The sequence below is a fragment of the Aedes aegypti genome, chromosome 2 (genome assembly GCF_002204515.2).
Source record: "Aedes aegypti strain LVP_AGWG chromosome 2, AaegL5.0 Primary Assembly, whole genome shotgun sequence".
Taxonomy (NCBI): Eukaryota; Metazoa; Arthropoda; class Insecta; order Diptera; family Culicidae; genus Aedes; species Aedes aegypti.
The window spans coordinates 158,651,130-158,674,324 of record NC_035108.1 but is presented as its reverse complement, the minus strand read 5'-3'; the positions used below and the strand labels follow the sequence as shown (position 1 = coordinate 158,674,324).

At 39.2% G+C, this 23,195-nt stretch overlaps 1 protein-coding gene across 8 annotated transcripts in view; it reads right to left on the bottom strand.

Annotated features, from left to right (window-relative positions):
* The window catches only part of LOC5577895 (Down syndrome cell adhesion molecule-like protein Dscam2), a 574,667-nt gene that overhangs the window by 538,716 nt on the left and 12,756 nt on the right, over window positions 1-23,195 (bottom strand). For all 8 annotated transcript variants that reach the window (XM_021842939.1, XM_021842944.1, XM_021842942.1 and 5 more), the window contains exon 2: window positions 11,353-12,078. In XM_021842939.1, the coding sequence (XP_021698631.1) occupies window positions 11,353-11,425 (73 nt within the window). In that variant the 5' untranslated portion in view covers window positions 11,426-12,078. The remainder of the gene's footprint in view (window positions 1-11,352; window positions 12,079-23,195) is intronic.

The following is a 23,195-nucleotide window of genomic DNA, read 5'->3' as shown; positions in this document are numbered from 1 at the left end:
GAAATGTTGAAGAAACATTCAGAAAAATGATCAATGTTACCCCGGATTACGGTATTTGTATAAAAAACGACTACTTCATTATTTCTCAATAGTAATGGAGTAGAACGACATGCACTAAACAAAGGACACGGGTATACCACAAAAGATCAAAGAAAACTGGTCGCAGTGGTTCATCCCGAACAGAAACAGAAAAAAAAGAAAGGTGAAAATTGTCGGTGTCGTATAGCGATGTGACAACTCTCGACTCGAGTGAAGTAACTTTCCATTTGGTTTACAAGGCATGTCACTTCACTAGAGTATATATCCGTTGTGCGATCTGGTTCTGACACAGGCTGGCGATTCTGATGTGGGATTGGATCGTCCAGCATTTGTAGTCAGCTAGTAGACAGCACTTACCTGTTCTTTCCTCCAATAAGGAATATAGAACATGATACCGATGCGAGCGAGAAAATTTGTGACATTCATGGGTACTACTGTATCACAGCCTACGTGATAGAAAAATACTGAATGCGTAGTTTCACGCATGGCTGAATGCCCATGTGAGTTTTCTTGAAATGTTTGTTTGTGCTTTTAAAGCTCATCAAGTTGAATCGGCATTTTTCGAAATGTCAAAAAATTTTGTATGCAACTCGTTGCAAAACTCATTTTTTTCAACACTCGTTGTATTTATCCAACTCGGCGAGCCTCGTTGGATAAATGTACAACTCGTGCTGAAAAAATCATCATTTTGCAACTTGTTGCATAAATAACTATTTCAACATGCAAAGATGATCACTACGATCTGATGAGATTGTAATGCCTGCCCTTTGGGAGTGCTGAGAAGCTTGTTGGCAGCCTTTAGTTATCTTTTGGAAGTTTCATTGGAAAGTTGAATAAGGTTTCAATTATTTACATTAGCGTGAATTGTACTCGAATCTTGCTCATGTCTTTTTTTTATGGTGCGTCATATATTTAGCTGTCTTATGAAATTACCTTTCGGAATCAATTGAGGGGCTGTTTCCAAGCTTTTTATTGGTGTTTTCAAATGATTTTTACGTCAAATGAAAAAAAAAAACTTAATTGGAATCGCAGTAAGCCATGCGCGCGGGCGGCTGCGTTTTGAATTTTGTATCACGTTTACCTCGTCCGCGTTCTATCGCTTTTTTTTCATTTCGCTGGTGAAAATTAGATTCGGCGGATGGTGCTACGCCACGTGCAAATGATCTGTGGAAACGTGTTTTTCAAAGTGATAGATAGATTTTTTTTATCGGAGATTAAAACCAAAGATGTTTTGTGATGTTTTGTTTGCGCTTTGCTCGAGAGTGCTCTGTGATCGCACCATCAATTGAACTCGTTTCGCGTGACTCGTTTTTTTTATCCCCAATGCGTGTTGATTCGAAAAATGAAAAATTTATCACGCGGAACAAAAACCAATATTCCATTTCGTCCGCGAATTTTAGATCTTCGTATCGACATTAAAAAAAAATCATATCGCATGCCCTTAAATGGTGAGACAGAATGTACAAGAAAAAAAATTGAAAAAATTTCTATGAATTCAGAAATAAAAATGTAATCTCATAATTGAATTCTGTATCTAAGATTTTTTGAAAAACATCTCGAATGTTGAAAAAAGCCTTGCAAGCCAATTCTGGACAACATTTCAATAATCAAGAACTTGTGGAAACGGAAATTCGCGATTTCGCAGAATTTTATGGTCGTAATTTAGAAATTCTTGTGAAATGCCGCGAAATCAGTTATATGGAGAGTATTTATATAAAAATCGTTGTAAATTCTAGTTTATTGCTTTTGACAACCGTTTTCGAAAGCAATAAACTATTTATTTTAGAGTAGAAAAAACAGTTTGAAATCTAGCGCAATTTTAATGCTGCTCCTATTAGTCTAATCGAAAATACAGTTGCTCAGGATTTTGAAAGCATGCTCAATCAATACAGTATGCGAAAACTTTTGGCGGTTTAATTTGGAAAAAATGAAATCCATTTTTATAAGATTAAAAATATTAACGTTTTCCCTCCAACAACTTTGTTTGACGGTTTTCCTGGCAGAACAAAGCACTAAAAAAATGTTTGAACAGAATTTGTCGTAAATAGCTTAATTATTCAAAATCAATAAGAATGTTTAGTGAATTACAATAGTTAGTTGATAGTTTTTCAATAGTTTGACCCATCTTCTGTCGTTACTTCCCTTGGAACTGTGATAGAGCCAGCTTCTGAGCTTAGTGTTTTTTGAGCACTGTCACGGCTATTAATTCAATGCTATCTCTGCCAATTGACCATTTTTGCATGTGTTTATCGTTTGACAGGTACGAAGATACTCTAATCTCTGTGAGTTGTTCAAACCACAGAATCAGCCTGTTCAGAAGATACATGAGCACTGAAGAAGAATTTACGAATGGATATCAATCAATAACAAATTTCTGATTCGTCCGACTTGAAAACGGTCTTCGACAAAGTTGTAGCTGATAAATGTATCTCACAGTATCAACGTAGTTCCAAGAGCGTTTGGACAAACACTATGACGGATTGAATGATTTGCTTGCATTTCCCATAGTAATTCCCATATAAATTTTGAAGGACTTGTGCAGTCTCAATTTTCATCCGATTGAGCTCAAAAAAAGCAAAAACGATTTTTGAACCACTCTAATGTGATATACTTTTTTAAAAAAAACGCATAGAAACAGGAGAAGGCCATCCGGTATAAAGGAATCATCCAAATGCCGTTAGACAAAATTTGGTCATGTTTAACCTCTTTATTATATGAATCGTCGTGTTTTCCTGAACCACCTATATGGGTGTTTGAATACAAAACCGTGTGACAGGTCTTAACTTATTCCTCTTACCCTACTGTTTTCACCCATTCCTCATTTGGGACAAAGTTTGTGAAAATTGATAACGAAAACAAATCACATACACATCCCAAAGAATAAACATGGATTGAAGTTGGAGTGAATTTTCCCACGGTGATGATGGGTCCTCCTGCACCGTACAGCACACATTCCTTCGTCTGGGCGACGAGATTGAACCAGCAAATCCTATGGTATTTTTTGTGTTGTTTTTGATGCTGTCATTGAGAATCTGCAATCATCTTTCCCCTCGACAGAATGTTGGAGAAGCATAAGACGTGGGAGATATAGAAGAGGGGTGTGTGTTCCCGAACAGAAACGTAAAACTCGTTTCTATCTATGCATACCATATTTTGATATTATACCATAATAAGGTATTCTTCAGTAGTCCACTTTTATATGCAAATTTATCATGAGTTATTAAGGTAATGCAATATATGATTGAATTATCAGTTTGGTGTTTGAAGAATACATATGAGTTTTTATTTGAGGTATTGTACCTCAATGCGGTAATATTGATACATGATGATTTTTCATATAGAAGTGTTGTCTTTTCAATAGTAGATCAATAACTCAAGCAGTTCTAAAAAGCTTTTGGATACCGCAATGAAGTTTTTTTCAACTGTTTTAAACAATGTTTCAAAACCATAATAATAACTGGACTACTAAAGAATAGTTAATTATGGAGCGCGTTATTCTTCCTTGCTCGGGTAGTGGCAACAACATTGTCATCCAAGGGGTGCGAATCCTGGGGAAGGATAAGACGATTGGCTGTTGTTGCTGATGATGTTGGTCACAAATCGACGAACACGACAAAGGAAAAAGAAGCAACAGAATGACTGCATGCTTTCCCCATCGCCGGCTCATCATCAAATTCCAGCCAAGAAACAGCATCAGTTCTCTGGATTCTTCTGTATCGCTGACAGGTCGTAACGGTCTGGGTGGTATTCCGGTGAACCGTGCGTTTTATGACAATCACTACAGAGATGACGACGACGGTGGCAAGGTCATGAGCGAGTAGGGTTGAAAATCCAAGGAAATGACTTTGTGGATTCTTCCAGTCTGTTTAACAATCGTTCAAGTATGCAGGGATTTTCAATACGGTTCGCAGAACAGTCGTCGATGAAGTACGGTCAACGGAAGCTCTGTTCTGTTTTGTGTCTGTCTTGGGTCCAGATAAAATCTATAGAGGAGCGACCAGAGAGAAACAGTGTCGAATCTGATTTTAACGAAGTGATAATGACCGAATATCAGTATCTTTTCCATATGTATTACCAACATGGGGCTACCATAAACCACGTGGTTATCTATGGGGTAAAGGAGGGAGCTCTGGCCAAAAATGATGATCCATAATCATTTTTGAATTATTTGTTTGATCAAAAAACCTCGAGAGGAAAGTCCTTCAATGTTGTCTTTCTAATTTTAATAAATTTGCTTGATATAGATGCATTGTACTTAATTTGTATTTGGAAAGCATAGGGCACTGCAATCTACAATTATTATTCACAAATGAATGGAATATGCTTAGGGTAAGGTGGGGCAAAAATTTGACTTTAATAAATAGAAAAGTCAATTCATCAATTGAAATCGTCAATGAGGCTCGTGAGAGCTTTTAAACAACAAAAATTGAAACATTTCGTGTTGAATGTCTCTCACACAAGGTAGACTGTCCGGAATTTGAAGCTGTTATATAGAGCTGTAAATGAAGTATTAAAGAGTTATATTTAGATGTGTAATCCCAGAGATATTAACAAATCACATTTATACTCCCGTGCAAAAGTTTGGGTTCACCCCCTCAAAAACATACAAAAGTGTTCTGTCCATATCTCTGTGATTACACGTCCAATTGAAACTCTCTAAGCCGCATTCGAAAGGCAAAGAGTTATTCTTACTTCGTATGTAGTTTTCCAAAAACAATTTTTGAATTTTGTATACTAAATTTTTACTTAAAGTTGTGACATTTTTCAAAAAACACACTGAAAAATCCGTGAAATCTTAAACTAATCATGTACGCGCCATTTGCACTCAAAAAAGCTTTAAACTTTTAAAATCGGTTGAAAAATAACAGAGATATTGACAAAAATGATGTGCGTGCGGCTCAGGTGAACCCAACATTTTGCACGATGACTTGACTGACTGCTTCATTGATTTTGAATACTTTCCAGATTTTTCCGCTAAAATTTCGTGGGGTCTCTTTAAAGGATATAAGATTACGATTCTAATGACACTTTGATTTAAAATTTTGGCCGATCCAATGCTGAGGAAATTAGATATGATTTTTCAGCGTGTTTTTTGAAAAATGTCACAACTTCAAATATAAATTTAGTATACAAAGTTCAAATAATGTTTTTGGAAAAATACATACGAAATAAGAGTAATTCTTTGCCTTTCGAATGCGGCTTAGAGAGTTTCAATTGGACGTGTAATCACAGAGATATGAACAGAACACTTTTACATGTTTTTTAGGGGGTGAACCCAAACTTATGCACGGGAGTGTATATGTTTATTAAAGGGTGAACTTAAACTTTTACACGGGAGTTTGTTCCTGCTCTCCTGCTTGGAATTGCATAATTTGTTTTGTTCTTGCAAACTTGTTTCGTTCGTATGCTACCTATCCCCAAACACCTAGTTGACATTCTAGAATGCGTCCCGTTTACTTCAACATACAAACTCGTTTGCCCTCTAAATATTTCTCCTCAACATACCGAAGCCCAAAATTGATCCTTTTTTTTACTCCTAAGACCCGACCAACACCTTTTCGGTACCCGGAGCTTACCTCATCCGCAAAATGCTTACAACCTTCTTACCCATCATCTTCGTAAGCCAAGGGAAACAACCATGTGTGCGCCAACTCATACTCACAAGTCGAGGTAAAACACCAATGAAAGCAGACAGAAGCTAAGAAAATGGGGAAAAAGTCGAACAAAAGGCGAAAGGATTTATCGTCTTCCAGGAAGGCGTGATTTTCGCCTCGACGCTTGTTGCCGTCGGCTTTTAGCCACCCACCCAGTTTTCACCGTCGACAAGCCCGAAAAGTGGAAAGATGCGCTGGAACGGGTTATCACAGTGTGTCTGAATCCGTTATTAACGAGAAAAAATGGCCATCAAGTCTGCACCCTCCATTGGAAAAGGATATACTAGCATTGAGCGTTTGAGTTAGCGTTATTGAGCGTTTTCACTAGCGTTTGAGTGAGTCTTTGTGAATTTGTCCATGTTTTATCGACAGAAATGAAAGTTAAAGACGAATTCCATGTCAAATCGGTCAGTCACAGATCTTGACCATCTTCGATTTGGATTTAATTTTACACATGTTTTCTGTATGATAAAATAAAGATTTTCCATAGCCGATAATACTCACTAACTTTTTTCCCTTGACGGAACATTTTCAAATTCACGAATGGGATGCTTGAATACCATATCTTGCAGAATTAATGTTATATTTTCGATTTTCGACACACCGTGATTGGAAGACTAAGCTCGAAGCGTGCCTTGTTTGAGAGTTCTCGTCGCGTGCTGGATTACAAGTCTGATTATATTAATTTCGAGTGGCGGAGGGAAATAAAATTTATTGAAATTTGTTCGAGCGTAAAAATATCGGTTTAAGAGATGTCCTTTTTACGAGCGAATGGCGTTTTTTTTTTGTTTGCTCGTTTCGTTCAGGGCTGTCACGCTGATGTTCCATCGGCGTTGTCATGGGTCCAATGAGATGAATCAACGAGCTGTGATTAAATCAAAAGGATTTGTAATCGATTTTCCGTGTTTCGATCGGGGGGTGTCCGTTATTGGTGCTGGTCCAGAAAAGTAAAACGCACTTTTGTGCTTTTCATTGTAATGAGGGTTTTCGCGGAAATTGGGTGCTGCTGAGAGAAGGCGTGCCAAACAAATTAGCGCCTCGTTTGAGTTCATTAAGATTTTGAGCCAAGAGAGGGGGAAAATTGCGGTGATTTCCGCTTTGGTACACCAAGCTGTGAGATCATGGAACGGAAAGCTGGCAAGTGTGAATAAATATTTATGATTTGGGAATGCGGTTAAGGAGTAATTAAAAACAAGGCTAGAAATATGTTGGCTGCTTGGCAATGATTTGTGAGCCATTGAAATTTGAGCGAAGCCATAGAACAGTGATTCCCAGAGTAGGCGAATTCGCCCCCATGGGGGCGATTTTCAAGCTCAAGGGGGCGAAAATTTGTAAAACAGAATTTGGGGGCCGAAAAATCCAGAAAGGGGGCGAAAAGGCTAACACTGGATCATTTGAAAATAATTACGCATAATCTTTGGAGGATACACATCTGAAGGTTAATCAATTCAAAACTTAACTAATTCCAGGAATATTTTACCTTAGATCGATATATCTCTAATAATGATCATTTCAAAATTATGATACGCAACACTTGATAATTGTCAAACACAAAATGTTTTAACACAAAATGTTTTAATATCATGTGAATTTTCAGAATGGTCGGTATTTGAAATTTTCACGAGGTCGAATGATAAGTCACAGATAATATTTAAAACACAGTAAATTTTAGATGTACAAAAAATGTACCTGAGAATTTTTAGAACTTTTCGCAAATGCCCAATGTTTTATATTATGGATCCGACAGAAATAAGGACAAACATTTTTTGTTAAATATATTTCTTCTCAATCTCCAAGCGTCGTGACTAATATTTGAATAGTGCGTTGTGTTCATAAACATCGTAAGAATGCAGCGCCACACATGTCATTATGACAGTTATGTCGGGAACAAGTCACACGTCACGTGTCCCACACGCGCGTTCCGATTTGGTGGGCGCGCGACAATACAAGGATTTTTCTTGTGTGAGAACTTTGAGGCTAGGAATTATTAGCATCCAGCTTTTTACGGAAAAAAAATCTACAGTACCCCTTTTTAAGTTTCGGAGGCACTAATTCTTATCATTTCAGAAATATCAGAGATGCGTCGGATTTGAACCTTCAGTATGCCCAAAAAAAATCTAAGTTTTTCTTGGTGTTACAAAATTATTGCATAATTGAAAAATTATTTGAAAAATATTCTGGATTTTTGATTACATAAAAAAGCGTTCCCATAAATATCAAAAATTATTGCAGTGATTTTAGAAATAGCGGATAAATTACTATGGAATCACAACTAACGAATCATCCCCCAACTGCGCCACAAGTTGGCGCATTTGCATATTTTACGTTAAAATTGTTTAAACTGTGCCGAACATGTATCGAAAACTGATTTAGTAGCCTGTAGTGCACGCAAAATATTGTGAAAATTGCTATTATAAATTGCAGTCCAGTAAATTATTCCTAATAATTGGGGGTTATCGATATTTAAGAAAATATTTTGAAATATACATATTTGATTAAATTAAATTAAAATATTGAATTCACATATCAGGGGTGCGATTTAAGGTAACTATTGGTCTCAAGGGGGTGAAAGTTGAAAAAGTTTGAGAAGCACTGCTATAGAATATGCCAAAACTTTTTCTTAGATGTCCGTAAGACGATAAATTCGTAATTAAAAAAAAATATTGGTTCCATGCGATCTTGTTATTTTTTTATATTTTTTTTTAGTGTTTGTTACGTGCAAAAATCAATTCTAAAATATAAATACGAATTTTGACATTGGGTTTTTAGGATGTTTTTTTTTACTTCAATTGATCAATCATAGAAGGTGGCGTCTAATACTGAACACAACGAAGAACTGTCTCGAACTTTCTAAATTTATATAATCATGGAATGGTGGCAAATCTCGAGATATCGCCTACTGGCGTTTGCTTGGAGCTGAACGAAGATAGGCAAGGGAAGGTGAGTTGCAGAAACAGTACGTTTCATTCATAGACGAGTGTCTACAATTGGGACACATGTGAAAGGACACAGTATCACTACTAAGGTTAGGGTTGTTTTCGACACTTCCTGCTAAATATCACCCGGAATATTCTTGAACGATGCGCTTCCGGTAGGGCCAGTAAAGCAGAAAGATTTCCAGTTCCTACGGACGAAACAGACTCTCCTCGTTCAGACGTCGAGAAAATGTTTCGTTCAGACGTCGAGAAAATGTTTTCTCCAGATTTCACCAGGAGATTGACCTTTCCAAAAGATATTCTACCGGTTTTCTCCAGATGAAGAAGTTGCAATGGGTGAATTGAACACCATAACATATGGAACCAAACCCGCACCCATTTTGGTGACCCGTACTTTTCAACAGTTGTCAGCCGACGAAGGAACCCATTTTCCGCTCGCGGCAAGAGCGATAGGTGAAGATGTCTACATGGATGGCGTCATCACGGAAACGGACGATGTCGATACTGCCACTCGCCTGAGAAATCACTAATAGCTACCCTTTCCGATCCTCTTGGCCTAATTGGTGCCACGACGGTATCAGACAAGATCTTTACGCAACAGATGTGGACGGACACTGAAAGACGAAAACGGTAAAAAAATGGACTGGGACCAGCCAGTACCTTCAATAGTGGCAAAATTACCATGGGAAACTTCCAATTTAAAATCAAATCTATGCAGATCGATGTGTCATTACCCCAAATGCTGTTTCAGATGAGCTACACTGCTGCTAGATAGCCGCGTAGTGTCGTTAGCGGTTGTTTCAACTGGCTAAGAATTAACACTACGGACTGCCTGTTCCGGTGGTAAAAGTCCACCTAACAGGTGACCCCTAATTCATGGTGTGATGCGTACCGTGCCTAGGAATGAATGGTTAGGGGGTCTAAATAAAACCTAATCGCTAATGGAGCCTGTGGGGTACCAGGGCGCCCTCCACAGTATTGAGCCCTTCCTGTGCTACCCGGAGCAATGGTGCAGGTGACCTTGTGTTTCTCCGAGATAATCGGCTGCCCTTCTTCAGTCTCTATTCTGAGGCTTAATAAGGGTGGGATCTCGAAAAACTCTTCTAGTTTAGGAAGCCGTGTCGATATTAATCATTGGTGATTTGGTTTCGAAGATATTCCGATGTTCCTTGGAGACCAACATTTTCCATATAAACTGTCTTTGGCAGCCATTTTGTTTGTGGGCAATTTATCAAAAAAATAAAATGTATACTATACAATACCAGGTAATAAGGAGCTACTCTGGAAAAATCATACAAATCGGTTCATTATTCTTGGAGAAATCTGAAAATTACGATATGAGGTTTTTTAGAGTTTTCAAGATCTTTATTTGTCCAGGGTGGTACCAGAAACATAAATGCTCATTACTCAAAGACGGCTGCATCAAATTGCTTTATTTTTTCACAACATACTCGCAATAATGTATCATTTCGAGAAGTTAATATCCGAATACGATTAAAATTCTGTAGCCTGAGATATTTACGTGGGTTATGGCTACGTGACGGTCCCCCAAGGTATTTAGGAGTATCTCCGTATCCAGATGACCAATTATAAATATCGAAACATATTCGAAAACTAGAAGAGAAAAATATCGAAAAACAAAAAAGTTATTGCGATTTAAATATTTTTTACCGCAAAATAAATATTCAAATCGTTATCACTTTTTTGTCTTTCAATATTTTTGCACCATTTTTTCACTAGTTCTCAAAAAACTCTTCTAGTTTTAGAATCTTTGTCGATATTGATAATTGGTTATCTGGGTTTGAAGATATTCCTAAATTCATTGGGGGACCGACGCGTAACCAGAAACCCCCGATAATTTCTCAGGCTACAGAATTTTAATCGTATTCGGATATTCACTCTTTGTAACAATACATTAATGAGAGTATGTTGTGAAAAATGAAGCAATTTGGTGCAGCCGTCTTTGATAATGAGCATTTATGTTTCTGGTACCACCCTGGACAAATAAAGATCTTAAAAACTTCAAAAAACATCATATAGTAATTCTAAGATATCTCCAAGAATTTGTATGATTTTTTCAGGGTAGCTCCTACCTGGCATTATATAGCCCACATTTTATTTTTTTGAAAAATTGACCAAAACAAAATGGCTGCCAAAGACATTTTAAATGGAAAATGTCGGTCCCCCAAGGAATATAGGAATATCTTCAAAACCCGATCACCAATGATTAATATCGACACGGATTCCTAAACTAGAAGAGTTGTTTAAGAACTTGTGAAAAAATGGTACAAAAATATTGAAAAACAAAAAAGTTATAACGATTTGAATATTTATTTTGCGGCAAAAAATGAAACTGCCGGTAGAGGGGTTAATTATACATTGTTTAACCTTGTTGCTTTTACCCCACTTGTTGAATTTTCACAATAAGGGCCTTATTTAAAAGCTCAATATTTTAAATTCTTATTTCATTTCACTATTTCACATTTCTGTCAATGCATGGATGGGTAATAAGTTCTGTTTTTTACAAAAAAAATCCCTTACGGAATTATTGAGTGAACATCTGTTGAACTCAGATAAAAATTCAATATAGATGAGCAACAACTTTTTTTTTATATTTGTTATGAAAATTTGTATGTATATATCACCCAAAATGCTTCGGAATCTTGAAATCCAACGAACTTGCTTATTATTTTCCATTCGAACATACACGCGGCTTTACTTACCGAAATTCATCCAGCTTAGTGCCAAAAGCAGGGCTATCATAACCATCGGGTCGTTTATCCTGATACACCTCATTCTGGTTGTAACGTTTTCCTTTCTAGCGTTCTTCGATTTGCAAATCACTTCCTCACTTTAACCTGGACACGAAATTCTTGGTCATATACGGTTTTCCTCTCCCGAAAACTATTCACTGGGACAATTTTTATCACCGTCAAAGATCGATTGCAGCAACCGCACAAAGTCCTGCTCGGAGCACGGCGACACAATATTTTTCACTCCACCGATATCCACCGATATGGCCGCTCAAATATGCTGCACTGCACCACTACGCACAAATCTCAGTTTTATCCCCCTTTTTTATATACGTCTCCACCATAAAACGCTCCGTATGTGATCGAAATCCAATCAATAATTTATGTGTTGTTGTACGGTATGAGTTTTCCCTTTTCGCAGCTGCTGGGACAATTTGTCACCCTGCCTGGACCATAACTTGGGGGGTTGGGTCTCAGGGAGGGTCGATTTGCAAAATTTATACACACACCGACTGGGCGGCTAATTTCTCTCACTCTCGCTTAGCGACTCCCGTCCATTCGCTCACCACCGATGTATTGATCAGCCTTTCGTTTACGTTTTTTTTAATTCCTGCACATTCGTCCCGTAGGTCACTTCTATTTCAATCCTAGGAATTGAGCACTGGAGTTTTGTGTTAGTTTTTTCTTTCCGGAATCCTGCAAGAAAACAAAACACTATCATTCGATAACTGAATCCGAGCGTCGTTTTCCCCATTCACAATATTCGCACTTGGACTCATGTTTTCTTCTCGACACTTTCAGTCCCACGTGTAAGTTGTAAACGATATGCATGAAGCAATCTAATTATGTACACAGTCAATTAGATCGTTTTTTTCTGTCAGAATGATGAAAGATAACAAGGTTGGTCTGATATCAAACTTCCATCCGATATAAAAACATGTATTTTTTTAATTTCCCGACCTTCTGGAGCATTGAAACTCTCGGTGTTATACATAATTTATATTGACGTTTAAAAACATATTTCTGTTTATTATATATATTATATCTGTTAATCGATTTTTGTCGATATATTCAGGATAACATATAAAAGTTCTAGTACTTAATCGAATAGCGTCTTCCGCTTTTTTACCAGCGCTGCCTTTCCTGTGCGCTAAATCTAATGTAGGAAGAAGTGCGCTGTATAGATCGTCAGCTCTAGTATAAAAGTGGAAGGCGCTATTCGGTTTAGTTCAGCGCCCACCGACTGACGAACGAGAATGGCCTACGACTGATAGATTTTGCCGCCTCCAAGAACATGGCCATTCGTAGCACCTATTTCCAGCATAGCCTCCAGTATCGGTACATCTGGAGATCACCTCAGCAGACAGAATCGCAAATCAACCACGTTTTGATCGACGGACGGCTCTTCTCCGACATAACCGACGTCAGTACCTATCGAGCCGCTAACATTGACTCCGACCACAACCTGGTGATGGTGAAACTGCGCCCAAAACTATCCGTCATCAATGATGTACGGTACCGACGCCCGCCCCGGTACAATCTCGAGCGGCTGAAACAACCGGATGTCGCCAATGCGTAAAAAAAATTTCTAAAATTACCAGGAACTCAAAAGTGCTTATTTAAGGCTGATATTTTGTACAACTCACATCGCATACTAGGTGAATAGTCAGAAAATAATTCTGATAGAAATTTCATTGCTGTTACATTACGAGGCTCATTTATAATCTCAATGTTACTGTTATGCGGTTATAATTACCAATGTGACAAAACAGCTTGGTATTTTTTTTTCGAATTTTCTAGAACAATCTCACAGATTTCAGTAAGTTGCTCGAAAGTATTTATCATTTGATAACTCTCCATGGTATTAACTCCAATTTGTCATAATGTCGAATGTGACTGTTTTGCAGTTATGGGCAGATAAGTGCTGGTCATCTTCTATTCAAAAGCAACAATGGCACCTGCCACGTCAGAATGTAGACCAGAGAGGGGAAGGGGAAGGAAATAATGATGCATTGAACTGGCTCCCACAGTAGACCGAATATACCACTGCATCTACGCCAGTTCATGTGGGAAGGTGTAGAGCTGGTTTGATTTTATAGCAGACAAGCTTGCTGTTTGGTTACCAGACTGCCTATGTGTCAGGCGTAAGGTAAGGCGTGCTATAACGATGGAAGAATGAGCCTATACATGCTATAATACGTTTTACTTTTACTGTGCACCCTGTTTTCAAGTTACCCGTCAGAGAGGGAGCGAGGCAGTACCAACACACGGCGCACAGTAAAAGTTGTTTCGACAATTCATCTATATAGAACATAGGTATAACATTGTCACCTGTGGGCAATGGCTTTCAAAAATGTGCTGCGATTTGGATATGTCTTTTTATAATAAATCAGGTGTAGAGTAAAGTGGGGCAAGAGTTTCTTTCAAAGATATCTGGCTCAATTCAAAACAAAACTTATAAATGTCATGGTGGTTCGAATGCTATTCAAGTAAGAGACTTCCATTCCAAATATTATAAAAATCAATTGAGTATTGAAAAAGTTATGGCTATTTGTTGTTTTTTGACGTGAATATTGTAATTTTTGGTCAAACTTTCGTTGCGAGGAACCAATTGAAGATAAAATCTTTTGACGTTAACTACGTCTTACGGCAATATACTGGGTGTCAATTGAAAATCTAAAATAATGCGACCGTCACGAAATTATGTAAGATTTTGAGTTCTATTAACTCAGCCATTTATCGCTAGGTTTTCAATATTTTCCCACCAATTGGTCGGAAATTTATACAACATTTTACTCAAATGGAGAAAACTTTTGATTTTTGACGATAGACTATCGAAAATTGGGAAAATGTCGACCCCTTTCTAACGCAACCAAACCCACGATTCTTTTAGGTTGGCAAGTGCACTACAAAAGCAGACCGATTTCTTCTTCTTTGCGCATTCTTCTTTTGACGTTAACTACGTCTTACGGCAATATACTGGGTGTCAATTGAAAATCTAAAATGTTGCGACCGTCATGATATGATGTTAGATTTCGAACTATAGGAAGGCTGCAATTATGTCAATCGACTAAAATTCAAATGTAGAAAATCACTTGGCGTAGTTAACGTCATGCGGTCGTGTCTTGTACACAACCTCCTCTGATTTTTTCAATGTTTTATGTAAGGGCGTTTCTACGCCTATCATAAGGATGATTTGAGTTGCATTAGTTTTTGCATAAATGCTTGAAAACAATTTTTGGCCCATAGTGGGGCAAAAGTTCGAATCAGCGGGGCGAAAATTCGACCCATGTATAAACTCACGGAAAAAATTGCAAATTGCCTAAAATCCACATATTATCTTCAAATTTAGCAAAATTTGTCTGATCGTGCGAAAAATGACACCAAAATTTTACATTTCTACTTAGTTTTGCGAAAAACCGCTATTTTTGAGTATATTATAATTAATCCTGTTTTAGGCTTTTTTTTAAATGAAAATTAAGTGTGTATTTTTCGTCAAACCTAAGTTTACGGCTGGTATAAAGTATGTCTGTCATAAAAATATCAATATTTCGTGTTTTAGCCAGCGAACTTTTGCCCCACGCTTGATTCGAACTTTTGCCCCACCGGTGGGACAAAAGTTCGTTTAAGACAATCAATTTTGAAACTGCTTTAACTAAAAATGGGTAAATATTTTGACACAAGTTTGTTCAGCAAAATTATAGCCAATATGTTGAAGGTTCACTGTATGGTGTTTGTTTTGTTTCAACTGGTATTGTTTTTCTGGAAACTTTGAATATATCACTAAGGTTGAACTTTTGCCCCACCTTACTCTACATGTGTTTTATTTAGCACTCTAGGGGGAAAGTTTTGGAAAAATATGTATAATATTGTTCAGCAGAAATTCTGAAAAATTTCTTAAATAACGTTCTTTAGAGATGTTCATTTTCTAATAAAATATTCCGCATAGTTTTTGGTGGAATCTATGAACAATTTCCCAGAATTCTACAAATTTTAGCATCAACTAAGAAAACCAGGCTTGATATCAACTCCTCTGCTTTGTAAAGATGGGTCGATTTTGCCACTTTTCTGAGGAGTAAAAAGCAATTCAAGTGAGAGTGCAAAAAAATGCGAGGTGCTCTAGTACTCTCTCTCTCTTGTTGCGGCGATGCTCACCTTCACAAGAACTCTCGAGGGTACCGCACGAACAAGACAGTCCTCGGGAAGTTATGATAGCCTTCTGTTTTGATGTAATTTTACTCTGTTGTGTTTTGTGCTGCATCTTCCTCGTTCATTTTTCGTTGCCTCTCTGCCAAGCATTTTTTTTTTGCTCCCTCGCAAAAAGGCAAAGGCAGCATGCTGCTCTAGAGTATGTCACCGAACTCGGATGATGTTGAGGGCACGGAGAAGAAGATTAAGAAAATATTGCCCCTCTGAAACAGAGTGTACGTATAATGCAATCACCTTAAGTGTTATACGATGCTTATATGAGCGATTTTTCCAAAATATACGTACAAAAGTATAAAAATACGAACAAAAGTGGAGGCGACATATAAGCATTTTTTATATGACAGAATTAAGCATACAATGCAAGTGTATAGATTTTGTGGCAAACTAATCTGCACTCTTATACGACTTAATTTGTGATAATAACATATATGGCAGCTGCTACGGATTGACTTACTTTTAAGATAAACAAAATTCATGTTTTAAGATAGAGAAAAATACAAAGCGCGTCACCTTTTGTCCTTTCGACCTTTTGTCTTTCGACCTTTTGTCATAGATTCATCGGTATCGATCATCCGTCTATGAGCCTCTGCATGCTATAAAAAGTTTGACTTTTACTGTGTGCCCTGTTTTCAAGTTGCCCGTGAGAGAGAACAACACAGCATCAAAACACTTCGCACAGTAAAGATCGAAAGAACAAAATAATTTATTATAACAAAATAATTAGAGAGGCTCATATGCTTACTTGTTGAATTCAAATTATATATTTAGGTATCGTTTACCAAAAAAAACTCTTTCCAGTATTTTCTTGTGTAAGTGCATTTCCCTCCCATCCCTAAATTGACCTGCATTCGGTCGCAGCCGGCGCTGTTATTGTTCGGGGGGAGCACCAGTCCTTACACATTGAGGATGCTACTGATCCTGAGTAGCGCATATTGTTTCCCTGTGTAAGTACCAGGGTTGTTAACGTTAATCAACGAGTAACGCCGTTAACGTTAATTTTTATCGAGATAAACGTGAACGGCGTTCCGTTGATTTTCATGTTGGTTAACGTTAGCGTCAACGGGTTGCGTTGAATCAACGTCAACGAACAGCGGTAATTTTATCGTTGATTATTAGATGACCTGTGTAGCTAGGTCTTAGCTGTATAAATGCAACGAAAATTTTCTCTACTTCGATAAACAAATTGTTTCCATGCAAATGCCGTAGCCAAGGAAGTTAAAAAAAACATCTTGTTTAGGGGTATAAGAGGGTGCCAGCCTAGAGGTTCAAGATCAATTTTGAACAAGTGTAAAAGGAATCCGGACTTGTTCAGAGTGCTTGGAATTACGTTTCACGATTGCACTGGGCAACCCGAAATGAAGAACCGCAGAACCATGTCCAAGCTACCTCCCGTATCAACATTCGCCAAGTGGGCCCTTCACCGAGGAAATTTTCAAAAGCTGTCTTGTCTGTACACTGGTTCCGGAAGCGACGTTATTTCGTTATCAAAAAACATCAGTACGAAAAACTACGTCTACATGGATAAAAAGAAATTCAAATTCTTGACCACTCACATCCCAGAACAAAGTGATCGCAAATGATGTTGCATGGGCTTGATCTCCTGCTGAACACACGTATCAAGCAAAAGATCTGGTGGTCACGATGCTACTTCCTAGAAGATTGGTTCATCTAGAGTAAGTGACAACAGTATGAAATAAAATGCTATTTTCGCATGCAGAAGTCCGAAGTTTGGGAATCTGTTAGTTTGAATTGGCTGAAACTTGATCACGAATCACAAATAACTTGAAGTTTTAACGAATTCATTACATTGCTGCCATTTAACAAAGAGTTTTGGAGGATTTCCAAAAACAAAAGTAGGTAACCAAGATATTTTTATCTTAATTATAAAACGATTAGAAGTGGGTGGTTGATTTCTACAGCAAAGTTGTTTACTTGTTACGCATCTTTGCAGAACACATCAACCATCAACAACTTACCCTTTTCAAATACAATTAAAATATATGGGTTACTTTCTTGTGTCATTGAACAACCAACTATTTTTTTAACAAAACTGCAATGTAATGAAATCAGTGCACACAAAACTTCAGCTTTTGTAAGGTCATTCAAACTTCAACCAATTAGAATTACTAGAATCTGAGATACATAGCCCCAAACTATTTTGAATTTTGAATGGTAATCTTTTATTTGAATATCAAATTTGTCGCTGATAGTATAAAAAAACTATTTATAGTTTGATGTATAAATATTTATTAATATTTATGATCATTCTATAAAGCAATAAGAATAATACTCACAATCCCTATCGAGCTAGTGTTCCTTAAAAGGGACGTTAGAGCTTATTGAAATAGCTATTTAAATTAGTCGAGTTACATTATTGAATTCAGTTTAGAGAAAGTTCTACATAAATACTATCGAACAATGAATTGATCAATATTAGATTTTATATAAAGTATAAGGTTACGCCTGAATTGTTGAATCGTTCGAGCACTCTTGATTTCTTCTGGTAATCGATTGTATGTTGCCGGCCCTAAATTTTGAAATCTTCTTCTTCCAACTTCCGTTCTAAAGCCAGTTCTCTGCAGCAAATGAGCATATCGAGTCTGATGGTGATGTGCAGCAGCATTAAAGTTCCAGTAATAATGCAGATTGAGATTGTTTAGGATTTTAAACATTATCGTGGCTGTTCTCATGATGTACAGTCCTTGTATTGGTAGAATATTATGTTCAGTGGTGCTGTAAAGCTGATTTGTTGGGTGCAGGTAATCCAATTTGAATATTGCTTTAACACATCTGATGTCTTTAAGGTATGTGTTGAAGGTTGTACCCCAAGTCGTTATACCATATTGATACCGACTATGGATAAAAGCGAAATATATTTTTAGTAGAACATGTTGTGGCACATATTTCGACAGCTTTCTTAGAATTCCACACAACGATGCGCAGTTATCAACAGTATTTCGTATATGGCAATCCCAACGTAGCTTGTTGTCAATGTAGATGCCCAAGTATTTATAATACGAAACTTCTTCAATCGTTACGGCCATTTACTGTCAATGTTGGATGAGGTGCAGCATGGTTCTCTCTAGCTCCAAAGACCATTAATTTTGTTTTGTGCAGATTTAATGACAGTAAATTGTTCTCTAGATACGCCGTTACCAGACGCAAATCGTTTGACATGTCTGCAAATAGTTCTGTTACGGAGTTGCTCTTATACATGATTGCAGTATCATCGGCGAACAGTCTAGGGTGTCCTTTAATTTGGAGCTTTGCAATATCGTTGATGTAGATAAGAAACAGCAGAGGTCCAAGATTGCTGCCCTGAGGCACTCCACAGTTACTGCTACGGTACTCACTACTAATCCCGGAGACTCTTACTTTTTGTTGACGATTCAGCAGATAACTTCGCAACAGATCATTAGCAACGCCACGTATGCCATATGCGTCTAGTTTTTTTAGAAGAATCGAATGGTTAATCGTATCGAAGGCCTTTGAGAGATCCAAGAACACTACCCCAGCTGCCGATTTTTTATCCATACAATTCGCAATATCGTCGACTAACTCCAAAACAGCTACTTCTGTTGAAGATCCATGTCTGAATCCAAATTGTTTGGGATTGAGTAGAGCAGTACTATCCAAAAAGCTTTGGAGACGCGCAGACAGAAGCTTCTCGAATACTTTGTTGATAGCAGGAAGAACAGATATAGGTCGATAGTTGCTGGGATTTTTAGGGTCACCACCTTTCAAAATAGGGTAAACGAGCGCCTTTTTCAAACAGTCGGGATAGATTCCAGAAGTAAGGCTATCGTTGAAGCTGGTGCATATAATTGGGGAGAGGACATCACTGTATTTCTTAAGCGCTGATACTGGGAATCCATCAACTCCAGTTGCTTTAGAGCTGTTTAACACTCGTATGATGTTGGATACTTCGGTTGGTGAGGCAGGTCGCAGGAATATAGATTGACCGCAAGTGTCCATAGTATTGAATTTGTTAATATTACCGTCTGAATTAAGGCAGCTAGCAGTACTATTTCCAATAGATGAAAAGAAGTTGTTGAACGCATCTCCAAGATTTTCGGGCTTAGTAATCTCAGTATCATCCACTATAAGCGTTTGTTGCTTAGTTGAATCAAGTTGATTTCCTAGCATATTGTTAATCCGGTTCCATAACTGCTTGGGATTGTTGGTCGAAAAAAGTTGTTGGTAGTATGCAGATTTGGCACGACGTTTAGCATCTGCTAGTTTTTTATTTGCATGAGTTAACAGATCTTTGACGTGCACATCTTGGCGATTTCTCTTCCACCTTTGAAAAAGGTTGTTGGAAATTCTACCCAACTTCCAAATGTCTAGATTAAGCCAAGGGCATACATTCCTCTTGACTTTGATATTTACCGATATCTGCGTAGTAAACGATTGCTTCAGCTGCATGAAACGATCCGTAACTGCCAACAGTCGTTCGTTAGGTTGCAAGCATGAGAAGTCAGTGGCTTCCAGAAACATGCGGAAGTGCAGGTCTATTTGCTGGTGGTGTACGATAGACTTGGTAAGTTTTTGACTGACTTTCATAGTTGCAGTTTCAAAATGAGTCAAAATATAACAATGATCACTGAGTTCACAGTCCATAGTGAAATTTGTTATTCGTCCAGATACATCTGAAGGACAAACCACATGATCAAGCACGTTGTTACTTATTGGGCGAGTACTGTGAGTATTAGTTACAACCATGTTATAAGAAGCCAATAGCTGCAAATATTTTTGAACTCCACGTGATTCTGTGTTATTTATGGCAAGATTCATATCTCCGAATATCAAACAAGGAGTATCCAGGTCTGCAGACGATATCACACGTTCAAGAATAGAGATAAATCTATCGGTTTCAAATCCAGGAGGACGATAGATTCCATGAACCTTGATGCCAGTCTCCAAAATAACAATTTCAATATGATGCAATCCGTTATCCTCCATGTTGGATATCACTTCGAAGCTGATTCCATCTCTGATGAAGATAGCAAGCCCTCCAGATGAGCTACAACATAGTTTCCAAAAATCGTTCACGTTTTGTTAAAAAGTAGATGACATTAAATACGGGGATTTTTTTTCCATACGGGTTTGGGCCGAAAGGTCTCAGATTTTCATGAAACTTTTTCCAACTGGCTGCTTGGGCACGTCAGGAGTTAATCATCAATATTAACCTCCTTTTCCCGAGCAGAGTTGTGTTTGATCCTTTGCTCGCGTCACTTGCTCCTGCGGGGGCGGGTGATGTGAGCAGGATTAATCGTGTCGCGCGTCGCTCGCGTGGCATGATTTATTAGTGGCGCGGTTCGCGAAGCAGGTTAGTTGTGTTTGATCCTTTGCTCGCGTCGCTTGCTCCTGCGGGGGCGGGTGATGTGAGCAGGATCAATCGTGTCGCGCGTCGCTCGCGTGGCATGATCTATTAGTGGCGCGGTTCGCGAAGCAGGTTAGTTGTGTTTGATCCTTTGCTCGCGTCGCTTGCTCCTGCGGGGGCGGGTGATGTGAGCAGGATCAATCGTGTCGCGCGTCGCTCGCGTGGCATGATCTATTAGTGGCGCGGTTCGCGAAGCAGGTTAGTTGTGTTTGATCCTTTGCTCGCGTCACTTGCTCCTGCGGGGGCGGGTGATGTGAGCAGGATCAATCGTGTCGCGCGTCGCTCGCGTGGCATGATCTATTAGTGGCGCGGTTCGCGAAGCAGGTTAGTTGTGTTTGATCCTTTGCTCGCGTCGCTTGCTCCTGCGGGGGCGGGTGATGTGAGCAGGATCAATCGTGTCGCGCGTCGCTCGCGTGGCATGATCTATTAGTGGCGCGGTTCGCGAAGCAGGTTAGTTGTGTTTGATCCTTTGCTCGCGTCGCTTGCTCCTGCGGGGGCGGGTGATGTGAGCAGGATCAATCGTGTCGCGCGTCGCTCGCGTGGCATGATCTATTAGTGGCGCGGTTCGCGAAGCAGGTTAGTTGTGTTTGATCCTTTGCTCGCGTCGCTTGCTTTCGCGGGGGCGGGTGATGTGAGCAGGATCAATCGTGTCGCGCGTCGCTCGCGTGGCATGATTTATTAGTGTCGCGGATCGCGAAGCAGGTTAGTTGTGTTTGATCCTTTGCTCGCGTCGCTTGCTCCTGCGGGGGCGGGTGATGTGAGCAGGATCAATCGTGTCGCGCGTCGCTCGCGTGGCATGATCTATTAGTGGCGCGGTTCGCGAAGCAGGTTAGTTGTGTTTGATCCTTTGCTCGCGTCGCTTGCTTTCGCGGGGGCGGGTGATGTGAGCAGGATCAATCGTGTCGCGCGTCGCTCGCGTGGCATGATTTATTAGTGTCGCGGATCGTGAAGCAGGTTAGTTGTGTTTGATCCTTTGCTCGCGTCGCTTGCTCCTGCGGGGGCGGGTGATGTGAGCAGGATCAATCGTGTCGCGCGTCGCTCGCGTGGCATGATTTATTAGTGGCGCGGTTCGCGAAGCAGGTTGGTAGTGTTCGATCCTTAGCTCGCGTCAAATAATTTATCATGGTCTAATCGCTTATCAAAGTGAATCCTGTGACCCAACGATCCTCCCTATTAACAAACATCCCTCCCAGTAATCTTTGTGGAGATGCAGAGGTAAACACGGTCTCCATATAGCAAAGGTTACACACTAACATTCCTTCCTCCAATCCCACCTGACTGCAAGGACGTGGCCGGCGCCGTTATTGACCCTGTATAAATAGAGGCACTGAATTATGCACACTGAAGAAGATTATGGCCAATCCCGGCCGAACTTCTAGTTGATTCTTTGTGCATTTTCACTGACTTCGGTCAATCACGGAATAGCAACCATTGATATGTGTAGTCAGTCTAAGCTAAGCTAAGCTAAGCTAATATTAACCTCCTTTTCCCGAGCAGCCTAGATAGCCGCGTAGTGTCGGTAGCGGTTGTTTCAACTGGTTAAGAATTAACACTACGGACTGCCTGTTCCGGTGGTAAAAGTCCACCTCACAGGTGACCCCTAATTTATAGTGTGATGCGTACCGTGCCTAGGAATGAATGGTTAGGGGGGTCTAAATAAAACCTAACCGCTAACGGAGCCTGTGGGGTACCAGGGCGCCCTCCACAGTATTGAGTCCTTCCTGTGCTACCCGGAGCAATGGTGCAGGTGACCTTGTGTTTCTCCGAGATAATCGGCTGCCCTTCTTCAGTCTCTATCCTGAGGCTTAATAAGGGTGGGATTATGAATATGTTGACATTTAATTTAAATTATCACCTATATGGATTCGCAATATGCGTTTTACACAGTGTGTTCTGTGCTGTTTCGCCTTTGGCGACTTTAAATAGATACCGATCTGGTTTTTTCGTTGCTGGTCTTTTTCGTGCTGAGATTGCAAAAAGCTTAATCCTGCCTAGTTTGGGTAGTGGCTACGGTTAGGTTAGCTCAGATCAATCTTCAGCATAAAAGAACAGCAACGATCAATCTTTGCAGACTCATGCAAAATGGTGCAGCCCAAGTGGCGCTAGTTCAAGAACCCTACTTTCATAGAGGGAACTTCCATCTAGGTAACCTTGTGGACCCAGTTTTTGCTACTTTCAGCAAACTTGAAATGGCTAACTCGCGCTCCATGCCCCGCGCATG